Below are 17,202 nucleotides of genomic sequence, written 5' to 3' on the forward strand. Positions count from 1 at the left end.
GGTTACAAAATTAAAAATATTAGTTTACAAAAATGAAATCGAATTCTGTGTATATTTTAATTTTTAAAACTAGTTCACATAGTGCTATAAATGATGAACGAAATTTAAAAAAAACTACACCAAGTTTTATACCGAGTAAAGGGCATTCAGGATATGGGCATTTTTTCCGTAAAATCCATTTTTACCGGAACATGCTATGGAACAAAATATCTGAAATACAGTAATTTTTACTTTATTGATTACTTTAAAATCACTGAATCACTCTAATTTAAAAATATTGATGTAAAAATTACGGTATAATATATTACGGTAAAAATAGATTTTACGGATGATGCACCCAAAGTACACCGTATCGTATTTTATACCGTAATTTGATCCGGAATTTGAATGTTAGTTCTCTTAGTGTTTTCAGCATCGGTGGCTCATTAATAATGCCTTTGATACAACCCAATCATAAGAAATTACATGGAATAATATCCTTGGAGGCTATGTGGTTAAGAGTATGTTTCTTGTCCCTTGCACGGCCGAGACACTGTTTATGAACCACTGAAGGATGAAAACACATTAACTCACTTCTACAGCATTAGGAACCATTGTTACACTGTAAAAAAAATCTGTTAAATTTACTTGAATCTGTCTGTAAAAAATGTCGACTGGTGCGCTCGTATAAAGCCGTTTATTTCGCAGAAAAATTCTGTCATTAAAAATGGTCACCTGTTTTTCAAGTGGGTAAGTACTGTTAATTTAACAAAAAATCTGTTACTTTAACAAACAAAAAAATTCCATAAAATGACTAAGTCAGCATTGGGGATGGGTCGAACCAAGATCAGAATTTGCCTGATTAGTCAACGCCGTGACTCGAACCCGTGTGGCCACAATGGAAGAAGAGAGCTCTGTTCTGTGGGCCACGGCAGCTTGTGAGTTTGGTTATGATTAAAAATCTTAAACTGTCTTTATTTCAAAAGTCTTACTTATCGAAATAGTATTTAAGTGTAAGAACGTTTAATATTATATTGGCTTTTCCTTATAAAAATATCGGACAATTTAACTTACCGAAAAATTATATCTAAAGACAGATAAAAATCAAGCAGAGTATCAACTCAACAATCAACAATGAAGACGAATCGCAATTTTATTCATACGATAGTTAAGTCCATAAAATAATTTCTGAAACGTAAGAGCAGGTATAAAAAATAATCGCAAAATGATTTGAAAAAAGATTACGTTATCTTTGAAGCAAAACTGCATGGCAGAAACTAGAATCTATATTGACAGTTTTAATTCGTTCATAACTAGGTGAGAAAGGGAGAAAAACTCTTTTGCGAAAAACAGCTATAAGCTTTCAAATATACAGAGAAAGTCTGTAAAATAACGGGAAGTTCTTCATTTAGACGGGTAACGGTTAAAAACAGAAAAATGTTTTTATCTTTAAATCTTTATACAGTTCTTTTCTGTAAGAAATATGATGTTTTTTCTTGTAGAATTCACAGTTATTTTTTTACAGTGTAGAGTGAAAATTTCCAAGGTGTGGAACAAGTTTAATTACATATTAGATGTTTGTTGTGTAACAAAAGAGTCACACACCGAACATTTGTAACTGAAAATTTAAAAAAAAAAACTTAGCATATTTTTCGTCAACTTCGTGTATTTCTTATTGCAATATGTGTCATAGTTTCGAAAATGTAAATATTTAAAATCTTTTTGAACATTCTAATCTTGTACAATTAGGTTAAGCTTGATAAAAAATTTTTTTAAACTATTTATAAATAAAAAGGAGAGATAAAATTGTCATTCTGCTTCGTAATCCTTAAAGGTCATAGTTATAACCTTTCCTATGGCCTTCTGCTTTAAGTATGAAAAATTAAGATGCTAAAAGAATGCTAAAGAATTTGTTTATTTGACAAACCAACTGTTTTATTTGTGGAAATGCCACAGTGTTTAGAAAAAGCACCTGTTTTTTTAAGAAATATATGAATAGTACTGTTAATTATGACCTCTAAAATATTTATTTTTGCAATGTTCTGCATGTTTTTTTAAATCTAAATTTAAAGTAATAAGCAAAATAAATTATGTTGCGCGTTTGAACGGTAGTGTGACTTCTCCTTAAAAACATCTGATAAAGTCAGACACGAATTCCTTCTTTTAAATTTCAAAACAATTTCCTTTAAGACTACGAGTCCGATATGTTAAAGTTTGGTGAAATTTTATTACTTTGTAAATATTATTTTAAGATTTGTTTTTCTTTTTATATGCCTTCACAAAGCGATTGTCTTTGTAAATTTACAAAAACTTTTCACCCTCTCTTCCCTATTTATATAATAGGGAAGAGAGGGTGAAAAGTTTTTATAAATTTCCCAAAAAGCTTAATAATCATTATTTTGAACATATCTAGGATTTTTTAATCAAAATTTTGACATACTACACTTTTAGAGTACATAATGCACAACCTTAATTTTCTATTTTTCGTTGCAAATTCAGGTGTGATTTCATACTTCTACATTTACTATAATATGCATTGGAAGCTCAACTCCTCAAAAGCAATAAATTAATTATACATTAAGTATCTCTTAAAATGTGATAATCAGAATTCATTGCTATTTTCCCATGACTTAATTAATAGTTTCAATTTTATCTTGTTACTTTTTTTTTTAGTTTTTTGTTATTTAAATTTATAAAAACACGCTTTAAAACCGTAAATATCAATATAAGAACGACGTGATTTCATATACCATTTTAAACACGAATTCGTTGACGTCATCGTCATAAGCCGCGAAATTATCAACGTCAAAATTTACTTGCGGTAATCTTACTCAGGAAAATAAGGATAGATAATTCTTGAAAACGAGCGATGAATCTAATTTTTGATTAATTAGAACTGCAAACTAACAAATCACTCATACCAAAATATATTTATCAATGCCTATGGGAAACTTTTTCTTTGGGATGCAGCCAGCGAATTGCAGCACAGAGGGAACTTTTAAATTCAACTGTTTGATCCACCATATTTTCATATATTTGCACATGTTTCCGTTAAAGTATATAATGCAGTTACGCCGACCGGCCTGTGTAAGGGTTAGGGAACTGCCCTTGCATCAGAAAGGTTCTGGGTTCGAATCCCGGGCAAGGCATGGATGTTATTTCCTTCTCTGTACCATCTGTCCTTACTGTGGGAGCAACGTTGGCACACCTAATATGGTGCCCCTGAAAGAGAGGCCAACAAATCTGCCCTGTAAATACCTGAATTGACGAAAAATGTTAACACAGGTGGGTATTGGAAAAAATAAGGAAAAACAAATAATGCAGTTATTTCATAGAATAACTAGGTACTATTTCAAGAAATAACTAGAAGTCTATTAAAGTATATAACTGATAAAAAAAATTTCGTATTTTACCTAGTTTATTCAATGAAATAACTAATAATAAATCGTTAAAGTTAAAAATAAAGAATTTCAAAGTTATTTTATAAGTTAATTGATTATAAACAGCTACAATTTCTCAAAAAAATACATTTTATCCTTATCGCGATGATATATAATAAGGAAAAGCAGATGATATAATTTATTATTGCTCATATTAGTAACTACGTCTAGGAGCAACGAAATGAAACGTACACACGCACACACGTCGTTGCAAAGCAGCGATATAAGCGGTTCTAAAAACGGGTTTCACGTTTTGACGGCAACATAAACACCGAATTTGAGGCGGATCGTTTCAGAATTGCGAATTTGTATAAGATACATTCACGCATGCATATAAACATTCTACTTTATTTATTTAGATAGCTGAAAGTATACCCAGTCTTTATTTGGTTGCTGTTGAGTGTTTTAGTAAATTGGTTGAAATTTGGAAGAGTTTTTGAGTCCTGGTAGTTTAAAATTAGGTTTTTGAATTAAAAATTTTGCTAATGATTCCACAAAAAGCCTATCAATTAATACATCCTTATTTCTATGAACTCTGGCTTGTACATTCAGAAAAACGTTAGATAATTTTCAAGAACCCGTATTGCAATATTCCTTAATTTCTTTTATTAAAAATAAATATATTTACAAAAAAAGAAGGAAAAAAATAGCTGACTCAAGAAGTTCAAAAACGGGAAAGAATCCGGCATTTCCCCCTCACANCCCATATTTCATTAGGAATTCCGATTTGAAGTTGTCTGGATCCTGCATGTCAACCTTTGTGAAGATTTTTGTCGATCTGAGAAAATTAAAGTTGCCAGCTATAAAATGTAAGTAACGCCTACGCCTTAAATTTCTATTGATTAAGTCTATTCCGCAGGTTACAAAATACAAAGGTTACAAATTTTAGTTACAAAATTTAAAATATTAGTTTACGAAAATTAAATCGAATTTTATAAATATTTTAATTTTTAAAACTAGTTCACATAGTGCTGTAAAGGATATAATAAGGAAAAGCAGATGATATAATTTATTATTGCTCATATTAGTAACTACGTCTAGGAGCAACGAAATGAAACGTACACACGCACACACGTCATTGCAAAGCAACGATATAAGCGGTTCTAAAAACGGGTTTCACGTTTTGACGCAACATAAACACCGAATTTGAGGCGGATCGTTTCAGAATTGCGAATTTGTATAAGGTACATTCACACGTGCATATAAACATTCTGCCTTACTTATTTAGATAGCTGAAAGTATACCCAGTCTTCATTTGGTTGGCTCTCTGGCTTGTACCTTCAGAAAAACGTTAGATAATTTTCAAGAACACGTATTACAATATTCTTTAATTTCTGTTATTAAAAATAAATATATTTACAAAAAAAGAAGGAAAAAAATAGCTGACTCAAGAAGTTCAAAAACGGGAAAGAATCCAGCATTTCCCCCTCACATCAAAGACGGATACTGATTTCAAATTTTTATTTATTTATAACTGATCCAGCGTAATAATTAACAGGCATACAATAAATATCTTTACTAAGCATATTTAACAACAATGTATCTACGAAACTCACGAGAAAAAAGTGAAAAACCCTACAAAGTTCTGGTGAGTTTCGAAGAAATTAATTTTTATTCCTTGTTGATTGTTCTCTTCTTCAAACTGAATTAAAATTTCCACCATAAGTGGTCAATTTAATGCAATTTAAATAGCTTATTTTTGTGGTATTAAATTGGTTTGAAATTTAAAACAGCTTTCCTTGATATTTTGAATCGATAAATATTGGAACAAATAATAAGGTATAATTATTGAGTAGTATTATAAAAAACTTGGTCTGGAAAAAATGTTTCTTTCGACACAAAAAGGATGTCCTTCAGCCCCTCTAAGAATGAAAGTGGAAGTGTTTTTTAATTGATTCTATTCGTGTTTTAAAAAGTTCTAAAAGCTTTTAATCGGAGCTATATTTGAGAGTAGTATTAAAAAAAAAAAAAAAAAAAAACTGAACTTACACACTGTAAGAGCTAAGGTGTAATACCTATCCGAATTTGGTGTTAAAGAACCTAAAAGTTATTTCAAGTTAGTTTCAAGTGTTATTTCAAGTTAATACCGAATCAAGCGCTTATTCACACTAAAAAATGTGTAGTTTAATCCAAACTTTAATAAATGAGAAACTTTGCACCAAGTTCCGATGCATTTGCTCCTTTTATGAAGTATTTTCGCAAATTTTGGCGTCAGACGATCAGATTGAAGTCGTCAGACGATCGATATTTTTTCTTCATAATTCGCCCACGAGAAGATTAAAGTTTTATTTCGTCTCTCACGATGATTCAGCAAAACCAGAATTATTGTTTTTAAACGCTTGAATGTTTATTATAAAGGTGATATTCTCATAATATTTACATAAATCAGTCAATTGTACCAAATACTTTTTAACATTTAACTTCTATCCACTTCGGGTTTTTAAGCCTGTGTGCATGCTTGATTAACAAACTAATTTTATTTTAAGAATTATTGTACTGTGGCATCCTAAATTTCTGATTCTAGCTTTATATTGTGTTATGAAAAATAAATTTATTAACTTTTATGTGCATCATATCGTAGAGTAATTATAAATTTTAATATTACTAAATAGATCAACTGGTGGCGGCTACTTTATACTAAGTTCACTGTTAATTCCAGACCAAATTTATGATAAAAAGCACCGACACCCAGGATGTTGATACTTTTACCGTAAAATCCATTTTTACTGGAACATATTACGGAACAAAAAATCTGATATACCATGATTTTCACAGCAATAAGTACCGTAAAATCACTGAATTATTCTAATTAAATAAATATTACTAAAAAAAGCACGGTGTAATATTTTATGGTATAAATGGATTTTACCGATGATCCATCCAAAGTGACCGGTATACACCGAAGAGCCATTACATTTTGACCACCCTGTTAATAACATGTAGGACCACCTTTAGCCCTCAAAACTGCTAGCACCCGCCGTGACATTGATTCTACAAGGTGCTGACAGGTTGTCTGAGGTATCTGGTACCAAGCGCTCACTAACTATTCCTGCAATTCCCTCACATTGCGAGGGGGTAGTGTGGCAGCACGAATTTGGTTTTCCAAGTAGAACCACAAATGCTCTATTGGATTAAGGTCAGGTGAATTTGGGGGCTAAGACATGACTTGAAAGTCACTGGAATGTTCCTCGACGATTCGACCCTTATGACATGGTGCATTATCCTGTTGGTAAACACCATCTCCCGCAGGAGAAACTGTTGCCAAGAATGGGTGAACCTGGTCTGCAACTATGTTCAAGTAGCTTACAGACATCAGGGATTGTTCTATGAGGATTATGGGTCCTAATGTGCCCCATGAAAATATTCATTTTGGGCGAGAAACCATGAAAACCTGGGCGAGCCCATTGTTATAGATGGAGGGTGGTCATAATGTAATGGCTCTTCGGTGTATACTAGCTTAATTTAATCCGTAATAATTTTTTACCAAAAGTAATGTATGACGTATTACACCATTTTGGTGTTATGTTTAGATAAACTAAAACTTTCTGACAGTGTAGCTAAAAACAGTTTTCATCTAAGAAATAAATGAAAACTCAATTGTTATTTTTTCATCTCGGGAATATTTCCCTACACTTTTACCAGCTGCTAAATAATATGACAAGATAAGATTAATTTACTATTTTTTCCCTTTCTTTTAGCAGTAGATCTTTATAGACAAGCAGAACAGATAATTAAAATAATTAAAGGAAAAATCACATTATTGTCTTTTTCAGTTAAATTTTTTTTGTGCTTCAGATTCGGAATTAATCACCAAATTAATCGAAAGCTAATAATTATATTCCGCTTTTAGTTTGAAGTGATTTGACAAGTCTTTCATCGTACCTTCCATTTTTTTTTTAAAAAAGCCACAGATCAGAGTTCAAGCAAATACATCAGGAAATGCCTATCAATCGATGAATCGTAACCGTTAGCAATCATATATAATTTTTTTTTCTTTGGAACATTCAAATAATAAAAATGTATCAAACATTTTTACATAGCAAATGACGTTGTATTTAGGAAATATTTAACCTTTTTCATCAAAAGTGAATTCATTTTCTCTCCCTGTTCTTTGCACAGCAACGATAAATTTTATCATTTTGGACAATTTTCATGCCCAATAAAATAAAATGATTTCGATTTCAAATAGTTTTTTTACAGAAATAGATAAAATTTAAATCAAGATAAAAGAAAGTATTTTGTTAGTTTCCAATTGCGTACTTGCAACTCGTGATTATGACTTAGGTGATTACGCCTAACTATGTGATTTAAATCAGATTTAAATTAAGGCTCCTATACTATGAGGGCTGACCTATCAAGCAATATTGGAGCGAACAAGTTCGCAAGTTAACGTTATGTTNAGGTATTAGTCTCATACAACAACGCTCCCTATAGTTCGTTTCGATCGCGAATTGTTTGTTAGTTTGTAATGTTATGTGCTTATGTTAGCTCTTTGCTCCAAAAATAAATGATAAGTCGGCCTGTCTAATTCAGGGGCTCTAATTTAAATGGTGACCGGTAAGCGACGTCATACGTGTGTGTCGAACCTAATTGGCTTTTGAATTCACCTACGATGACGTCTTTTGCAAGTATCGAACTGCTTGAAGATTTATTTTTAGCAAGTTCAACATAATAACACCATGTTTAGCTATTGTTTTAAGTTATTTAAACAAATTTCGCCTCACGTTTATAATTTCTGTGAACTGGCGTTGTCGGTTAAAACTGGGACCGACCTTGTCCATCGGACTGAATCTGGAAGCACAAAAGGGTATAGGCTATATGCTAGACTGAGTCGAAATATCACGAAAATATTATACAGTGCCTCAGCCATAACATGGAGGGTGCTTGAAGCCTAAAGCAATTTAAAGAAGCATGATCAAAGTTATATTCGTTACTTTTTTTCTTTTATCTAATCACCTAGCTTAATTTATTATAAGTTTTCAATATATTAAATTAAAAATTACTTATGCTGCTTGATTTTAAAATCCTGCGTTTCTCAGGGTAGAAAGGTCATTACAGTATTAATTTGATGAGACAACTACAGCAAAAAATACAAAGAACCATATGGAGGACACACATAGGGAGAAAAGAAACATCGAAAAAAATAGAGAGACAGTTGCAGTGATAGTCTGTAAATTTAATAACTAATTTAATGTTATAATAACAAATATTTCATTAAAAACATAGCTCCTTCCTCATTATTTTAATGTATTGGTTTTAAATTACCGGGTTGGAGAAAACAGGGGACTAGAATACTTCTATAAATAAATAAATAATCTCCAAAAACTATTTGTTACATTAAATAATAGTAAACTTTCTCTTATATAATGCAAATTTAGACTAATTTAATTCAATTTTTTTTTAAAATTAAAACTACAATGATACGAATAGGATTTTGAATGTTTCTTCTGTGATGATGATAAAATCAAATTAGTTATTAATTAGTTTAAAAGGGGTGTTAAAAATCCTATTGTTGGAAACAAAGCTAGTGAAGACAGGTTTTATTTTGTTTGTTTATTTCGTGGAGCGAGGACTGGTTCAAATTCAAAATAAATTTTTTATTTGTACTATAAAGTTATTTAACTTTCAGGCGCGTTTTAAAATAATTTTTCTTATGTTCATTAAAAAAAATTATGTTTATAATATTTTTGAATTGTTCCGAAATAAAGTAGACAAATTATTAATCTGACTAAGTGTCATATATTTTTTTAAAAAAAACTTAATAATATTGAAATTGCACGCTACGACGTATTCTTTACAATGTATATGCCTTCAATATATACGAATTACAGGAACTTACGTTTAGTGAGTTGGCTGCTAAAATAGGGAAGCATATAAACTATAATAAGGGAAATATTATAATTGCTGAAAAATATATCAATTGATTCACAATACTTCAAAGATTAAATTATTATGCCCATTTTAAAAAGTACATTATAATAGTTAGCAAATTTTTGAAAGATTATTTTATCATTAATAAAATAAGTAGGAAAAGTTTACACTAAGAAGTGGCAAATTGGACTGCGAAACGCGAGAAAACAACATAAATAGTTCCAAAATGTGTTGAATCACCATAGAGGAAAGCAAGATAAAAAAAAAAACATCAAAACCAATTTAAAACTGTTTATATTAATCCCCTTCAATTCTTTTCTGTTTACTCTTGCAATCAAACAGGTTTTTATATTTTCAGCCCCGCCTTCCTTAGCAATGATTCAATAGCGTTTCTGTTTTGTTTTTCTCCTTTATACAGGGTAATCCAAAATTATCTTTACATCACCTGACTTGAAATTGATTACAGACTGGAAGTGCTTAAGGCCACCAATAATGCGCATGTTGAAGTGTACTAAACAAAACTTTATTAGTTGCAGTAATACATGCAAAAGACAGAATATAAATATCTTGTTTATTTTTTAAGTTGTAAAGAGAATTTCGGAACACCCTGTATATTAATTCGAGACTTTATGTTCGTTTTTTAAGTTCATTTCCGACAAGTATTCTAAAAATACTCATATGGGTAATCATTACGAAACATCACGTACATAAATTACAGTATTATATAATTATTAATTATGTATTAATATTATTATTACTAATTTACAGTGATTGATGCTATGGCTAAACCACCATTTGGATTAATGAAAGGAACATTTTCTATCATGGGTGATTATGACGAGTGTTTGAGTGTTCGAGCAAATAAGAAGGGAGATACGGCTATGGCAGACAATGACGTATCTTATTATGGGCAGTACTGCACCATCGAGGCAGATTTTCCTCCACAGTTACTCCGGGCAATGACAGATATATCTGATGGAAAAGCTAATATAACAGATTTCGGAAAACTAGGAACGGTAGGAGTTTATTTTATTTTATTTATTATCTAAGTGGATGTAAAAAAATCAAATTACATTTAATACCGAACTCTTATATTTTAATTCAAAAAACAATTCTTGTTATCAGATAGGGATTTCCATGGAATAAATATGAGATTGAATGTATTTTCGAGATCAAGTCATTCAGGTCAATCATGAGGTTAAAAGTTAGGTAATGTTTATGTAAAACAAAATTACCAGTAATATATGCAAATATATTAGAGAAGAAATAATATCAAAACTATTATTTTTCATTAAACATTTTAAGAATACACTTTAAAAACTTAATAAATATATGATAATTAAAACAAATAATTTATATGCGGTTCATTTTACGTTAAAGGTGTTAGGGAAAAAAATTTCAAGCAATCGGCACTAAGTGCTCTTTAATCATTTAAAAATTTATTTATTTATTTTTTTTTTTTGGAAAAAAAGCAGATGTAATTTGATTCGAAATGTTAAATTGATTTGATTCGAAATGTTGATTCTCAAATTTTAATTTATACTTTCAATATTTTAGTCAACAATTTACTAAAAACTTGCACATATTAAAAATATCTCCACTCTTTCTTAAGTATTAATTCTTTCTTGGAGATGTCACATGGTTTAATGGTTAAATGGAGGATATTAGTCAATGAATGTAAGTAAAATATCGAACAAAGCGAATTATAATTTTTTCCTCTAAGAAATAAAGGAAGCAGTTACAAAGATGCTCTTTAGCAAAATCTTAGTATTAGTTGTAAGTATTTAGTATAATTTTGGTAGTAATATGTATTTAGTATAATTTCGGTAGAAGTATAATAACTAAACTTTGAGGAAAAAATAACAAGTCAGCATTATGTTTTTGTTTTTTAAAAAAGAAAGAAATAACGCTTTGATTTAAGAAAAAAACTTGCTGAGACATATTTATAGTCTATAATTTAGGACTCATTTTTTTATCAGAATTTTTAAAGCATCCACATGAACGCTGTTCTCTTTGAATTGAGTCCGCTTTTAAAATTTTAATACTTTTAATCCTTTTCTATTAAATTTCGTGGTTTAAATTTTTTAAATTTATGAAATAAACTATTTTTTTTTAAATTTATTGTTTATTCAATTGCCAAAATTTTGCACTCAGCAACTCAATTATTTTTTACTTATACATTTTTATGTCATCACCGCTTTACAATGTAAGTTATCATCATTTTATCATCAAACAGTATCGTCAATCGAAATTCTGACCCATTTTTAACAAGCCAAAATTCTGACATATGATCTGGAGATCTGTGCTAGTGTTCTGATGCAAACTCTTTGACGGAGGATAATGTGAGTTTTAATCATTTCTTGACCGATTTAAACAAAAGTTTCGTCATTTTATTGCCAAAGGAAACTTACCATCAAAAAATATTTTTAAAAAAATGAAAAGAAATTAAAATTTAACAAAAAAGTTTATCGAGAAAATTTATAAATATCAATATTATAAAATTTATTGCCAATCGAAAATTTGACTACTTTCTAACACAATCAAGCAGTTAAAAACTATTAAAGAAAGGGAAAATGTGGAAAACCATATCTTGAATGCAGATTTTAGAAAGAAAAAATAGTTTTGCCTTTGTCAGATTTTTAAACGAGAAACTTAAATGCATCACTTCCGTTGCAACAGCACTAGAAAAAAAATATATCGTCGAAACTATCAGAATATGATAAAAATTGACTATGTTTTTGGCTCTATGCGACCAACAAAAAGTTCAGTAATTTCTACTGAAACGCTTTGGTAAGGATTTTGGTATAATTAGCTAGAAAAATATAATTTTAAAATGTGAGATAAAATTTGATAGATTGGGTACATTTTGATAATTTTGTCATGATACCTTAGCATGGCCTGAAAAAACATTTATTAGGTAAAATTTACTTTTCAATTGCGTATTTTTTACTAAATGTGTGGTAACGAGAAACCAGAATTTCCGGAAAAAACCATTACCATAAAATCGGAAAAATTACTAAACGAGTGGTTTGAATACCGTATATTTTGATTTTTGTTACTAGAATAATTTTGTTTTGTACCAGAAATGTCATTAATATAGAGTACGGTAGTTTAAACAGAGTTTTTTTCCTCCGTGCAGAAACTCCTCCACCCCGTATTTCGAATTTCAGTTTCAGGTCTAACAAAAATGAAATAGTTTTTTTTTTTGAACTACTTAGGATGAAAAACGTAGATTTTACAATTTTTATTATTTTGTAATTATTTTAATAATATTAATCGTTATGCTTATATTAAAGAAATAAAAAATATTTTCGTACACCATATATTTTGCTTTTCCTGGAATACCCTTATAAAATCAAATATCTAAACTGCTTTTAAAACCAACATAAATATGAAAAAAGCATATTAAATTTAAAGAAAGTCGCATGCATATTCAACAGTTTAAATTTTGCGAAAACTTCTTATATTAGCACCTAATTTTACAGGATAATTTTTTAAAGACCTTTGCATTTTTGGAAATTTTATGAAAGAGCAAAACGTTTAAACGGATATTTAGGATAATTTGTTTATTAAATGCTTAGAGCTTGGCTATAAAAACTAGAACGAAACAATATAAACATTCATATTTTTCAGATTATCAGTGAATTTCCGGCAGCAAATTTTGCAGCGAATCTTTTTAGATTTCGGATTGGAATATGTTTTCCTTCAACTTGTTCTTCTGCAGATCTGGAAGAAATTTTAGGATTAGGTAACTTTCCAACCATTTGTATTTATTTTTTACACATCATCAATAATATTGAATGCAACACAAAAAGTTACCAAAGTTATGGGCGTAAGTATTAAATAGTATAAGCATTATATACGGTATAGATATTATTTTAAAAAAATGTTTATTTAGTACTTCTTAATGGTACTAAAATTCACGATCGACATTGACCTACCTAACAATTTTATTGATAGGGATGTAATATTCTCCTTCAAACTTCATCTTCTCTTCATCTGTCTTCCCAAATGAATGAGTTTAAATGGTAAAATTTATTTTTTAAGTTTTTTTTTATTTCTTTATTATAGGAATTAAGCACTCGCCTCTCAATGAGTAGTCTCGCGTTCGAATCCCAGTGGTGGCTGTCATTATAAATTCTGGTCCCCACTATGACACGTGAAACAGAATTTGTCATGAAAAGATTTTCTTCTAGAATAGAGTACTCTTACAAAAAAGAATCTTAGTCTCATCATTGGTTACGATTACTAAGTTCATTAACAGATGCCATTTTCTAACTGAAAAAAACTATAAAAAATATTTTTTAATTTAATCACCATTCATAGTGAAAGCGCAATACAGATTAGCAAATAACAACAAATTAATGAACGGTGCAAATATTTCAGCTTTTATTTTATTTTATACCGGTCGTTGAACAGCCGACCCAATTTTGGGCTTACGACTACTAATGTTTAACTCCGTAGTTTTTTAATTTTGAACCCAATCCAGAAGACAAGGGAACTCCTGGATTCAAGCATTGGGAGACATTTGCCTTCATGGAGGACTTTTTTGATGGAACTAAGCCGCATTTGCTTTACATGTAGAGGAAGACCACGAGAACCTCCCACGGTTAGCCTGGCGGCAAAGGGACTCTAACCCATGATCTGTCTACCACTGAGGATATTTTACGTCAGCACTGTGGTTGGTGCAATCTGGATGCAGATTCGTATCAACCAGCCATCGCTGGGATCGAACCCGGGTCACCTCATTGGGAGGGGAACGCTCTATCTCCTGATCCACCACCGTGGCTTAACCGCAGGTGCCCACTGGGTAACGATAAGAGAGTAACAATTCTGGCCCTTCTGAGGCCAGTGGGAAATAGACCCAAGTTCCCGTCATTAAAAAAAATATTGGCAAAGTTTACATCAAATCAGGCACATGAAGAAAAAAAAACAATTAGACTCATTTAAAATAAAACAGAAATTTTAGTCCATCCACTCTAAAATTACTGATAATACAGATAATAGCTGTAACTGTTCTGTTCAGTTATAGCTTTGTGGTGAAGAAAAGACCATTTTCCCCCATATCATTCTTTGTTGTTCAGATTAATTAAATATAATATTTAAATTGTTTCTTGTTATATTTTAGTGCCAGTAGATTTCGTGCCGTTGCGAGTTCAACGCTGTGACACCGGGAAAGGAAAAGCAATTGAAACTGATCAAATAGTTGTTATGTAAGTTTGAACATTTAATTAGCATTTTAAATGCATTTATGAAATAAAAAACTATTAAAACTGCTTTGACGAACAAGTTTTTATCTGTTTTTTTATTTGAACTTTATTTATTGATTGATTGTGTATTACATTTTTAATGGTCGGTTATGTACAAAGCTTCTCAACAACTACATTAAATTAAGAAGCTTTGTTAAATATCTCACAGTAAACTGGTCGTAAGACACGGTACGGATTCCAGTAGCATCTCTGACAGCGGTCAGTGATGCTACTGGGAACCGTATCGTTGAGCGGGTGGGTGACCACTCTGATCAGCCGGCGAAGAAACCTCGGTTGCTTGGTATCAGTTCCCTCTTGAAAATCACTTGATTGCAGTAAATATTAGCTGCTCGCAATCAATTTAAGTGCCGAATCTGTTAAATGTTTGAGTTATTCTTTTCACTTAGTTCGAGTACAGTTGATTGTTATTTTGATGATTTGAACTTAATGGATAGCAAATAATTCAAAAAATTTATTTAGAGTGTTTTTGTTGTGTCAGTTTAGGCCGTTCAGCTTTGTTCCTGAATGTCCAGTGTTAACTAATACCGATTCATAAATTCTATGGATTTTTTTAAACTCTGAAATGAAAGTGAAATTTTAGTAGCTAAGCATAAAAGCTGATAAATTTATTTCCGAACAAAAAAAATTATTTTAAAATCTGTGTAATAAATTGTCTGTGTAAAACTAATTAAACTATTTGTTTTTCGGCAAAAGGAAAGGGAAACTGATGCATATAATATGCATCACTATGCCTGGTATGTTTAATAGCCCTTATGTTTAATTGTCCTTAAAAATGTACAAGTTAATTAAATAATTTGTTTTATTTTTAAAAAATCTTTTTTGTATCATTGCAAAGAACCAGAATTTAATAAACAAACTATCTAAAGTTAAGATTATTTTTTTTAGAGCTGTGTTTTTATTCATTGGTTTACTTGTACTGTCCGGAACTCTCATGGATGCTTGGTTACATATGAAACATTCTTCCTTTAAGAGCAGTGAACAAGGTATGAAAACTCAAATGATTATTTTAATAAGGATACTGGACGCTAAGAGGAAAACATTTAATTTATTCTAGGAAAAAAGGAAAATTTATAATATGTGTTTTATTTTAGTAGACCTTAAACTAATGTTTAGAACTTAAGTAATTATGTAGTTTATTGTTTAGATATCAACTACAAAAATTACGAATTATTATTGTTATTTTATGCTGCTGTTATTTTATTTAATTAAAATAATTTATTATAAGTTCACTAATTGATAAACGAACTAATTTAGAACATATTCTTATTTCCTCTAAAGAGTCATATTCTATTGTTCATAAAAACCGTTATTATTTTTTTATTTAATAAAATTAAAATAATAAATTTATTTTATTTTAATTAATTTACTTAAATAAAACTCTTGAAATTGAATTATTAGATAACTGGAGTGCTTCATTTGTAATTTGAAACACAGAAATTTAGTATTGTATATATTCGTAAACACTACATTTGCCGGTAAATTCTGAAACAACCAACATAATATTTTGCAATTTGCTGAAGAATTCAGATCATTTAACTTCATCAAATTTCAAAATTCGTTTCAAAGTTAGTTGACAGATGGCTCTTCTAACTGAAACGATTTACAAAATAATATATATTTTTTTAAAACTATCATTTACTACAGCAATGTAACGGACTCAGATGATGAAACTAAAGAAGCTTATGCACTGTGGGCCAGAAAACCATAATCTTTGCCCAAAAGTCAAAAATTAAGTTTTCAACTAAAATATGTGTAGGTAGCTTTAATATAGCCCAAATTAAGTATTGATAATCATTCCAAACATTATAATTTACTTTTTCGACCGACGAGAGAACAATGTAATGAAAAATATGTTAAAACTTTTTTTAAATGTAACTTTTAAATTTTTATTTCAGAAATACATATAGGAATTTCACGTTACTGTTAAATTTTTATCAGAGTAATTAGTCTGAAATTATTGTACAATTTTTCAATTTGTTGAATAAGTTAATGTTCTTGACAAATTTATAGTTTATATCTTATTATTTGACATTTTACAATGTTTGAATGACTTTCGAAACTTAGTTCCGAAAAGTTCCACGAGGTAATCAGCTATACTTTTTTGTTGTTGTCTTCTTTGATGTTTCTTCTCTCGAAAAAATCTGCCCCATTTTGCCCGTATTGCAAAGGTGGACTAAATATATCGAAAAGCAAAAATTATGTTTTTTTCTTCATGTTTTCGCGTTATTTTGTAATAAATACGCGTTATTTTGTAATATTACTTCGGAAATATAATTTGCTTTTTATTTTTAATATAAAATTACGAAAATTATTATATTTTCATTGCTATATATTTAATTATTTAAACGTACTATATATTTTTTTATATTTTTGCTCGCCATATTTCAGCCGCCATTTTGTTTTTTGGGGTATTTTTAGTGTAGTTCAAAATTTCAACTAAGAATTCAATTTACCTGCCTAAAACCCCTAAATAAAAACTCTCAAATTTTGAAACAAATTTTATCGAAATACTAATTTTGGCCACGAAACCTTGGATGCTGGCCCACTGTGTTATGGTAAGAATAATCTAGCATGCAACAGAAAACCCCGGACGGTTTTATAGTTTTTCTGCTCAATAGCACCATCTGTTCAGAAACTTTGTT

The 17,202-nt window shown here is 29.9% G+C and overlaps 1 protein-coding gene across 1 annotated transcript in view; it reads left to right on the forward strand.

The window, feature by feature from the left end:
* The window catches only part of LOC107449066 (nose resistant to fluoxetine protein 6), a 40,911-nt gene that overhangs the window by 3,374 nt on the left and 20,335 nt on the right, over positions 1-17,202 (forward strand). The window contains exons 3-6 of the mRNA XM_043048594.2: positions 10,059-10,306; positions 12,924-13,038; positions 14,419-14,503; positions 15,446-15,543. Of these exons, the coding sequence (XP_042904528.2) occupies positions 10,059-10,306; positions 12,924-13,038; positions 14,419-14,503; positions 15,446-15,543 (546 nt within the window). The remainder of the gene's footprint in view (positions 1-10,058; positions 10,307-12,923; positions 13,039-14,418; positions 14,504-15,445; positions 15,544-17,202) is intronic.

This window comes from Parasteatoda tepidariorum, chromosome 4, assembly GCF_043381705.1.
Source record: "Parasteatoda tepidariorum isolate YZ-2023 chromosome 4, CAS_Ptep_4.0, whole genome shotgun sequence".
In the NCBI taxonomy this organism is placed as follows: domain Eukaryota; kingdom Metazoa; phylum Arthropoda; class Arachnida; order Araneae; family Theridiidae; genus Parasteatoda; species Parasteatoda tepidariorum.